The sequence below is a fragment of the Lipotes vexillifer genome, unplaced genomic scaffold, assembly GCF_000442215.2.
Source record: "Lipotes vexillifer unplaced genomic scaffold, Lipotes_vexillifer_v1.1 scaffold98, whole genome shotgun sequence".
NCBI lineage: Eukaryota > Metazoa > Chordata > Mammalia > Artiodactyla > Lipotidae > Lipotes > Lipotes vexillifer.
In genome coordinates, this window is record NW_006799611.1 from 3233888 (window position 1) to 3244304 (window position 10417).

At 57.0% G+C, this 10417-nt stretch overlaps 1 protein-coding gene across 2 annotated transcripts; it reads right to left on the reverse strand.

The window, feature by feature from the left end:
- Positions 1-805: 805 nt before the first annotated feature.
- On the reverse strand, positions 806-5265 carry ASB6 (ankyrin repeat and SOCS box containing 6). Of its 2 annotated transcripts, XM_007471813.1 has the most exons (6): positions 5081-5265; positions 3852-4033; positions 2712-2818; positions 2503-2611; positions 1677-1763; positions 806-1574 (listed from the first exon to the last, which is right to left on the reverse strand). In XM_007471813.1, the coding sequence occupies exons 1-6, from the start codon at positions 5191-5193 to the stop codon at positions 907-909; spliced, it is 1266 nt and encodes a 421-aa protein (XP_007471875.1). In that variant the 5' UTR covers positions 5194-5265; the 3' UTR covers positions 806-906. The 2 variants fall into 2 exon arrangements, with proteins under 2 accessions (XP_007471875.1, XP_007471876.1); XM_007471814.1 differs by lacking the exon at positions 1677-1763 and having other exon boundaries at positions 907-1574; positions 5081-5193.
- Positions 5266-10417: the final 5152 nt, after the last annotated feature.

Here is a 10417-nt window from a genome sequence, read left to right on the forward strand (position 1 = left end):
GCCGAAATGTTATACAAGGACCTTTAAGGCCAAGGGAAATCAGTTTAATTTTATAATATATCATTTGGTTGTCTCAGCTCATCTCCCAGGCATTTACACAATTCACAGTGACCACCTTGTGTGACTTGCAGACAGCCTGGTGAGGGCTCAGCACAGGGTGGAGGTTGGCTTTCAGTCTCGGTGGCTTTCTCCATCAGGTGAACCCTCCCAAAGCAAGACATTTTGGAAAGAGAGCCCCTGATCATGCATGATTGCTTTTTAGAAGGCATGGTCCCCCAAACCCCAGGTTTGGCACAAACAGAGCTGCCACCAGAGCAGAGCCCTACACCTTGGTGGGCGACCTGGGCCCAGAGCTGCAGATGCCGCAGGAGTCAGCTCAGCTTCCTCCCTGCCTGCCCAAAAGCACTTACTTTCTGACAGACTCTGGAGTGAAGAGGCACGTGTAAAGGGTCTCGGCTGGGCTGCACCCCACGGGCCCCTCCCGCCTGCTCCGGCCTCAACCGCATCTCCATGCAGAACAGGCCAGCTTCCTGCAGCCCGCAGGAGGGTCCCGTCTCGGAGCTACCCTGCTTCTCTAAATGCCTGGCGCTTCCCTCAGATTAAGATGGTACAAACGTGTCCCAAATCTAAACCCTGTCCCTTGTTCCACTGTGGGGTGAGACTTGGGGGTGCTGCCAGAGGGAAGCGGGGGCGGTCTGCCTGGAAGACAGAAGCCTTTCCCCACTGGAGTGCTTGCAGCTGCCGGGTTCCACCTAGCTTTCTCTGTCCTCAGTAAGGATCCAGTCTCACCTCCAACATGCACCTTCTGACAGACGGGGCTGAAGGTTCTCCCCTAAGGCCGCCACAGGTACTTAAATCCACCAACAGGTTGAGCTGCCCAGACCCTGTTCCCTGCAGTCGCAGCTGTCAGATGTCGTCTTCGACGGTGCCACTGTGCTCACTGAGGAGGTACCACTTGAGCCTGTCGGGCAGAGGTAGGGCCTTGACCTTCGCGTCCACAGGCCACGGCTGAAGGTAGAGCCGGATGTAAACGCGACACAGGTGCTTGAGGGGTGGGGGGTAGCTCTCCAGCTGCCTCAAGGAGAAGTGAAGGGCCTGGATCTTGTCTGCCAGGCTGCCCACGGGATGGATATCGAAGTTTTCAGGCAGCTGGAGTTTGTGGGAATTAGTCACCATGAGATCCAGGACGGTTTCAGCTTTGCGCAGCAGGTCCACGTGACTCTCGTCCTCCGCGCAGCCTGGGTGGGAGCAGAGCCTCTCGAAGATGATGTGGAAGCCGGACCAGCAGGACGCGCCGTGGAGGGAACAGTTATAGGCGGCCCCGGACTCCAGCAGGAAGCGCAGGAGAGGGAAGTGCAGCTTAAAGCTCTTGAGGCAGATGTGCGTGAGGGACTCGTGGGCCGGGCACTCGCTGGGGTCGGCGCCGTGAGCCAGCAGCAGCTGCGTTACTTGGAAGCAGAAGCGGTTGATCAACTGGGCCTCCTCTTTGTCACCTCCCACCGTCTCGCCCAGCAGAAAGATGATGCAGGTGAACACGGTGTCCCCGTCTTTGGTGGTAGCCTTGACATCCGCCCCTAGAAGAACCAGGAGGGAGAAGAGACGGTGGGAGGAGGCCTTAAACCCTGGCAAAGCAATGCTTCGTGTTCCAGGGGGCAGCGTGGGAGGACAAGGCTCACCTCCTTCCAGCAAGAGGCGGATGTTCTCAGTGTTGTGGATTTGCACCCCGTCACTGCTGGCCAGAGCATGGAGCAGAGCAGTCTTTCCTAGGGAGGGAGAGTAAGTGGGGGGCAGTGGGAGGCCGGGAAGCCGAGGTCAGGCCAACCCCAGAGGTGGAAGGGAAATACAGACCCTCGGGATCAGAAAACGAACTTCAAAAATGACTGACTTCTCTCAGCTAGGGCTGAGGGTGACAGGTTTCTTTTTTTTTTGAATTTTTTTTTATTTTTTGAATTTATTTAGTTTTTATATAGCAGGTTCCCACTAGCTATCCGTTTTACACGTGGTAGTGTATACATGTCAATCCCAATCTCCCAATTCATCCCACCACCAGCCCCCCTGCCACTTTCCCCCCTGGGTGTCCATACGTTTGTTCTCTACATCTGTGTCTCTATTTCTGCACGGAGGATGACAGGTTTCTGGCCATTCTCTCTCCACTCACACAAAAATGGGAACAGAAGGGCCAGGGAAAGTAGGACTTTTCTAGACCCTGAGATGCAACCTGAGACCCAGGCTGGGTCTCTCCCGACAGGGAGCCCCGTCCCTCAGAAGCTGAGCGCACAGGTACCCCATTTCCTCCTACAGATGCCCTCACGGGGCCGATGATGCACTGCCTCTCAAGCCTCGGCGAGTCAGCAAAATGCACCAGTGTGTGCCCGGCCGTGCTGTGCCATCAGAGGGGCTGCCTCCAGCCTGCCTGCCAAGCCATCGCCCCGGGTTACCCTGGGTAACCTCACAAGGCAATTCAGCCCAGGCCCACCCTGCTTCTCTACAGGAGGCACCCACCATGCTTGTCGGCCGCGTTGACATCTGCTCCAAGGTCCAAGAGGCGCTGCAGGCAGGGCAGGCGCTCCGGCTCCTCACTGGCCAGGTCCAAGGGGCTGCTCTCGTGGATCTGAGTCAAGAAAGCACAGCCGTGTCGGCCCGGGGGCCTGTGAGCTGCTCAGGGCCCCGACCACATCCCCCGTTCAGAGCAGGCCGGACCTGGCTCTTACCCGGTCCCTGCGGTTAATGTCGGCCCCGTGGCGCACCAGCAGCTCCACCATGTCAGGCTGGTTTCGCAGGACGGCGATGTGCAGGGCCGTGTAGTAGGTGACCGGGTCTGAGGGCACAGACACAGCTTACGTCAGTCCTGCCTGTCGGCACATTCTCGCAGGGTCCCAGGACCAGCCTGGCAGCCCAGCCGCAGTGCTCCGACCTAAGGGCTCCCAGCACCACGAGGGGTCAGGACACAGCTGTCTTCGTCGGACAGTGCATGGAGTCGGGCCTAGGTTTGGGTCTTGGGGGTGTTCTGATTAATGGACATGGTACTTAATCTGGGTTTTAGTTCCTTCTGTAAAATGGGACCTAAACAGGGCTGTTGGGAGGAGTACCCAGAACGACAGCTCCTTAAGTCTTGCAATAAAAGCCAAATTCTCAAAGCTGGTCTCCCAGTGGCTGACTTCAGAATGCCTCCCCCACCTCTCTCAGCTCCTTGACCATCCAGGAGCCCAGAAGCCTCTGAGCCTGTCCTCAAATGGGGAGGGGAGACACGCCTGGCCACATCCTGTGTCAGCACAAAACCCCCAAGTTGGCCCCAAGTCAGCCCTGCATGTCTCCTGGCCGACTCTGCCTGCCCTCCCAGGGTGAAAGCGAAGAGGGAAGGAAAATGGCTCCATCACCATCCCCCAGCACACAAGCTAGAAGCCAACACCGTCCTGCTGTCATTTATGCCCAGCGTGTCTTATCTGTTTTCCCCTCTCCCTGTGGCAGGAACAAGAATGCAAGGTGGCTCAGAATGAGTGGCAGAAAATTACATTCCCTGAGCTCTGGGCACGGCGCCAGCAGCCACATTTTCACATTAATGGAAGCAAGGATTTAGCTGGGAGCTGGGGGAAAGTCTGCTAAAGCAATCACATGGTAGAAGCTGTGACAAACTCGCTCTTGATCAGAGGTGGTTAAGGGCCATCTGAAAGCCCGCAGGGGGATGGGAGGCCACCCACTGTGGGTTTCCTTAGTCATCACCCATGACATAAATGAGGGAAGCATCTCCCAAGAGAACAGTAAAAGCAGAGCCTGAGGGCTTGGCTGCCCACCCAAAGCAGGGCGACACTTAAGCCACCTACCCACCCCGGCCCCTCTGGGCTCCAGCTGACCTTCGAAGTTGAGGTTGGCCCCGTTCCGCAGGAGAACGTCAGCTGCACGCGTCAGTCCCAGCTCGGCCATCTTCAGCAGGGCGTTGCTCACGCCTTCCTGGTAAAATGGAGAGTGGGCCTTTCTCTCCAGCAGCTCAGTGAGAACAAGGATCCGGCTCTCCTCGCTGGCAACATAACTGGGCCTGGGGCAGGAGAGAGGCAGACCAGTTGAGGGTGGGAACAGCAGTGGGACCAGTTGGCTGGGTACTCTGTGGGCGGGTGGCCTTTAGTCTCCTGCTGTCACACACAGGCCGGGCCCTGGCTCCGTGGGGCTGAAAGTCTCTTCAGAAAAGGTCGGTGGTAGAGAGGGCCAAGCTGGATCTGCTCACTGGAGCAGACTCCTCGGGTTTGCTGAGAAAGGACTGAGGCTGTCTTCAGCCTCCCTCCAAGCGGCCCAGAGAATCTAGCCCCTGGCTTGGGTACAAAGCCTCATACACCTGGGCTGTTGGCACTGAAGGGAACTCTTGTAGCCAAGATCAAGAACCAGACACTGACACCCTCCCACCGCAGACAGTGACTGTCCCTGAGCTGCAGAGAATGCCAGCCCAGCCCAGGCAACCCCACAGCCAGGGCAGTCAGCAGACCGCCTCCCTCGCTCACACCCAGAGACGTTTGGTGTTCCGAAGGCTGAGTGCCCACAAAGTCCCAACCCACCTACCTCCCTCCTACCTCCCGCCAATTCCAACTGATCCCCAAAACGCACACCGGATCCCCCTTTCCTTTGCTCTTTTCTCCGTTCCACCTAATACACTATTTACTTAAGTTCACTTATGACTGTCGGCCTCTCTCCTCTGGAGCACAAGCATCATGAAGGCTGGGGGTTTAGCTCACTGACGTATCCCCGAACGATGCGCTTTCTAACACCGTTCCCACCGGTTCACGGATAGACCCGCGCCTGTGCAAACTCGGCTATGGGAAGCGCATTTCGCACAGATTCCACCCTGCCCCCCTGCAACTCCAGGTGGAGGGCACAGGACAGGCAGGGCGCAGGGTGGGGCCCTGAGGCGGAGGCCCTATCGACACCCCACCCTCCGGCCCTGCCTGCGCTAGCTGGGAGCCCTCACCACCGTCGTCTGTCTTATCAGTCAGGTGGGGACACCGCCCGCCCCGCCCCGCCCCGCCCCGCCATGTTTGTAGTGGCAATGAAAGGGATGCAGCTCCGGGTCGGAGGCGGGAAGGGAGCGAGTTACCCGTCCAGGGGCTCCTGCCGCTCGGGGTCCTGGATCCCCAAGGAGCCCAGAATCGCATCCACTAGCGGCTGGTACTCGAAGATAATCCTCCGGAAGCCGTGCAGGAACGGCATTGCGGCGGCCGCACCTTCCGCCGAGGCCGAGACGCCGATTGGGCACGTTCCAGGGGCCGCGGTCTCGGCCAAGCTTGGCCACTGCTGGTCCAGTCCCCTCGCCGGCCAACTGCACCGCCCAACCAACTGCTCCGCGCCGGAAGTAACTTGGAACTTCCGGCCCGCTCCGGCCCGGGAAAGGGAGCGGGGGACGACAGCGCCCTCTGCCGGCTGGGAGGACCGCGGCGCGACTGGGTGCGCCAGCTGGGGGTGTCTGGGGGGCGGCCCTGGGGGACTGGAGGGCGCGGACCTGCAGCCCAGCTGGATCCCAGCCCTTGGAGGGCCCGTCCCTTGCCTGCCCGGCCCGGCTCCGCCCTGCGATCCCGCCCGCGGCCGCTGGGCGTCGTCCGAGGTCCGCCCATTGAGCGAGCACACCGGCTTGACCCCTGTCCAGCTCCCCCCCGCGGTGGAGGTGACTCGAACCCCCCCGCGCTCGCAAGCCGCCCTGGACTCGGGTCGGACCACGGCTGGGCCTGGCTCTCGCCTCGCCCCACGCTGACTGGACCACACCCAACCCGACGGGCGATGGGGATGATTCCTGAGTCTCCGTCCCCTGGAGCTCCTGGCCCCGCAGGCTGCCGGCTCCTTCCACTTTCTGCCTTGATGGACTCAATGAACTTCAATTTCTTCATCTGTATAATGGGGATAATCAAACGCACGCGAGAACCTGGATCAAGAGCTCTGTCACTGTGGGTGGAAGTGGAGTCTAGCAGGAAGGAGCCCAAGCCTGGGGCCACTTTTCTGGGGGTGTAGGCATCCAACCCTGGGCTTCGCATTTGAACCTCCACAACCTTGAGGCCCACAGTGGAGCCCTGATGTCTTCGTGATTCTGGAAAGTCCGTTATGAAGAGGTGCTCCAGTCCCAGCTGTGCCCGTGGCAGCCCTGGTCTCCCATCTATCCCCACTTCCACCACATGGGCGTGGGAGCTCTCCCGCCTGGCACCTGTCAGAGGCAAGCATTGGTTGAGCAAAGTAGAAAACGTTTAGAGATGAATTTAAAGACAACCCGGTGTGTCTGTGATTAAATGTAAAAAGATAGATAGAATAAGGCTCCCCTGCCAAGAGCAAAAACAGTCTTAGCAAGAAAATCCAGTCCAAGGTATTCCAGGTCCAGCTATGGGGACCCAGCGGCGTGGAGTACGCAGTTTACAAGGTTGTTGTTCATACCAAGTGATGAGCTATTAAAATCCCCATCAGGCCTCAGAAGGCCTCGTTTTGCCTGCCCCTCCGTTGCCTAAAGGAGCAAGAAAGAGGGGTGGGGTTTAAGCCCTGTTAGGACAGGCCAGCTGAGGGTTGCCAGAAGGGGCTCCAGACCATAGGGTCCCTGGTTCCCAGCACACATCTGCCTTGGTTCTCACTCCAGGAAGAAGTATATTCTTAAGTGAAATTGGGACACTTTTTTGCTCACACAGCAATGGAGATTTCCAGCTTGTCTGGTAAAATCAGAAGATCGGGCCCCTGGGCCCAAATTCTTATCTGGCAACAAGGCGCATCTGGATGGGGGTTTGCTCTGAAGTGCCTCAGTCTCCCCAGGCGTTACCCTGGGGGTTTGGGAATGTCTGCCCTTGTCTGAAGGATCCACACCCCACCCCTCAATTGATCCCCAGGCCCTGAATGGTGCAGCAGCCCCCAGGTTTCACAGCCCTATTTGATCCCGGGTCACTTGCTCCATGGTGCAGGTGAGAGCCCTGAGGGGCCTGGAGAAGGCTAGAGCACGTGGAGGTAGCTGGAGGAGGGAGTGGTGGGCACCGCCCGGTCTGAGGCCGGCTTCTGCCCTGGCTTCATAAGGCCGTGGTAACAAAGCGCCACAAACTGGGTGGCTTCAAACAACAGAAATGTATTCTCTCCCAGTTCTGGGGGCCAGAAATCTGATGTCAAAGTGTAGGCAGGGCCATGCTCCCTCTGAAGACACTAGGGAAGGTTCTGGCAGCCCCAGGCATGGCTTGGCTTGTGGCAGCATCACCCCAATCTCTGCCTACCTTTGTCTTCACGTGGCCTTTTTCCCTGTGTCTGTCTCTCTGTCCAATCTCCCTGTCCTTTCTAAATGGCATTGGATTTATGGCCCACCCTAATCCAATATGAATTCATTTTAATTTGATTACCTTTGCAAAAACCTTATTTCCAAATAGAATCACTGTCATAGTTTCCACAGGGTTAGGACTTGAAAATATCTCTTTGGAGGACACAATTAAAGCTGCTCCAATGGATGACCCCAGGCATGGCCCTTCTGGTCTCTGGGCCTCAGTTTCCCCACCTGTAACCTGAAGGCCCTTCAGCTCTGACAGTGTTGGAGCCAATGAAGAGGTCCTTGATGTCACCAATGGGCTCTACCACCAAGAAAACTATAAGTGTCTTGTGATTAGGATAGTGACAATCATGAACTTTTTTTTTTTTTTTTTTTTTTTGGCTGCCTTGGGTCTTCATTGCTGCGCGCGGGCTTTCTCTAGTTGCAGTGAGTGGGGTCTACTCTTCGTTGCGGTGCATGGGCTTCTCATTGCGGTGGCTTCTCTTGTTGCGGAGCACGGACTATAGGCACGTGGGCTTCAGTAGTTGCAGCATATGGGCTCAGTAGTTGTGGTGCATGGGCTTAGTTGCTCCGCGGCATGTAGGATCTCCCCAGACCAGGGATCAAACCTGTGTCCCCTGCATTGGCGGGCGGATTCTTAACCACTGCGCCACCAGGGAAGTCCCAATCACAAGTTAACTTTTATTTACTGAGCCGTTTTGATGTGCCAGGCACTGTGCTAAACACTTGACATACTAATCTTAATACATACCCCCTAAGTAGGTGATGGTATTACACCCGTTTTCAACAAGGAAACAGGCTCAGAGAGGTTTGGATGCTTGCTTGATGTTAAACAGCTAGGTTGGGACTTTAACCCAAGTTTGGGGGGGCTCTTCCATATACCTGGCCTCAGGTGCCCTGCAGTGCCTCTGGTTCTGGGCCTGAGAGGGTCTAGATATGCTGGAGGGAGGGGCTGAGCCCTGCTCTGTCACAGTCTTGGGCACCACACCATGGAGCAGGCCCTGTCGCCTGCCCGTCTCCCAGGCTCCTATCTTTAGAAAGCTCCGTGACCCATGACTTCCTTCCTATCAGCAAGGGCAACACTGTTTCCTCCATCTGCCTCCTATTAAGGCTCTGTCGCTCAGAGCCTCTCATTTCAGCTCTGAACCTTCTCTTTTTTCCCTGCCACTGCCTCTCACTGCCCTGTCAGCCCAGCCGCTTCCTGATGCCCAACTCCAGGGCTCTTAGCAGGCTGGGGTGGGGGCGCTGGGGCCAAGCACCCAGTGCTCAGACCCTGGCAGCATCTGTCCCTGCCTCCTTCTCCTGGGGCAGTTTGGGAGTCACTCTGACTATCCAATGCACAGAGGGGGATAACCTTCATATATAAAGAACTGTTAAAATCAACAAGAAGAAGGCAAAAACACTAAGAGAAAAATGGGCAAAGGACATACACAGGCAATTCAGAAAGGATGAAAAACTACTGTCAACAAACATAAGGAGAGAAGTTTGGCCTCTCTAGCCCAACACCAACAGTGATAATAGCTGACATATAAGACTTACCATGCACTTGACTCTTCCCTATAGCAGCTCAGCAAAGCAAGTTACAGAACAGTAGGTACTCTCTGATCCCACTTAGGAAAAAGTGGTGTGTGTGTGTGCGTGTGTGCATGTGTGTGTGTATGCATTTGCTCGTAGGCAGGAGTAATTCCTGACGACCCTGTGCTGAGATATGAGTGGTGGTGGTTTCTGGGTGCTGGGATCTGGAGAACTTTGATCTTCTTTGTGCTTCTCTGTGTCTTCTTCCTTCTTACCAATGAATGTGTCTTACCTGAGACTAAATCAGCCAGAGGCAGGGAATCAGGCCCTGCACACTTTTACACCTGGGGTTGAAGGTAAGGCCGTGAACACCAGGGCAAGGTCCATGCACAAAACCTTTTCTCCTCCCAACTCCACCTAGTGACATCCTTCCCAGCACACAGGCCTTCCTGAATCCCCCGCCCCTGGGCACCCCCCCACCCCCGACACTGCCCTCCCTAGTCCCTGGGTACCTCAGGGCCCAGCCTGATCATATGAATGATACATTGATGACAGCAGCAGCCTTTGGTGGAGTGAGTCCTGTGCCTTGTGAATCAGATTAGAAGCTCAGCACGGATGTCTCATCAACTCGTCATAATGCTCCAGGAAAGAAGTGACAGCAGGATTCCCGTGTCATAGTCTGGGACACCGAGGCTCAGAGAGAGAACTGACCAGCTCCAGGGCAGCTGGCTAGCGAGGGGCCTCCGGGACTCGATCCCGAGCCTAGCCCTTAAGGGTTCCCTGGACCCCAGCTCAGGACACCTGGCCCTGCCCAGCCACGGTCCCCTGCACTGTCTCCTGCTTCCCTCCCTCACACACTCATGCTCACCGGTTCACACACTCACACAGATTCTCACACACAGGCGCCCTCACACACCCACATGTGCTTGTGACACCGCATTCACACTCAGAAGACATTCTCACACGCAGACACTCACTTGCTCAGACACACAATCATGCACACTCATTCATACACACACACACACACACACACACACACACTCAGGGCAGGGGCTGCAGGAGGGGTGGTGTCACGGCCCCGGCCCGGCACCCCACCTTCCTGGTGCCCTCTGTCCAGGAGGGGCAGTTGGCAGCAAGGTCTGTCCCTTATAAGGCCCTGGAGAGAGAAGTTGAATAAAAGGCCCTCCTTTTATTTCTCTCTCTTTTTTTTTTTGATTTGGCAGAGTTTCCATAAAGTGAGATATTTGGAAAACGCAGCAATCTGCCGCAAGGAATATGCTTCCCCCTCTCGTTGGTGGAGCCTCCAGCTTCAGGCCTGGCAGCGGGAGCAGCAGGCAGCCTGGGCGGACTCCTCCTCCGTCATGGGGCCACCGCCCTGGGCTTCCTTCTGCCTGCGCCCCTCGTCCTCGGGCCGGCTTCCCTCCCTCTCCTTTCCCCTCCCCCACACCTGACCCCGCCCTGACCCCTGACCCTCAAGACCCCAGGAGGCCTGGCCTGCTTGGCCCTGTTTGGCCACTGTCCCCATGCTGAAGGGCCTGGCCCTCTGTGGGCTCAGGGAGGAGCTGAGGGACCAGGGGACCAGGATCAGGAGTGGGTGGCAGGGCCTCAGCTGGGCCAGGGAAAGACTTTCCTGTCCCCTCCCTC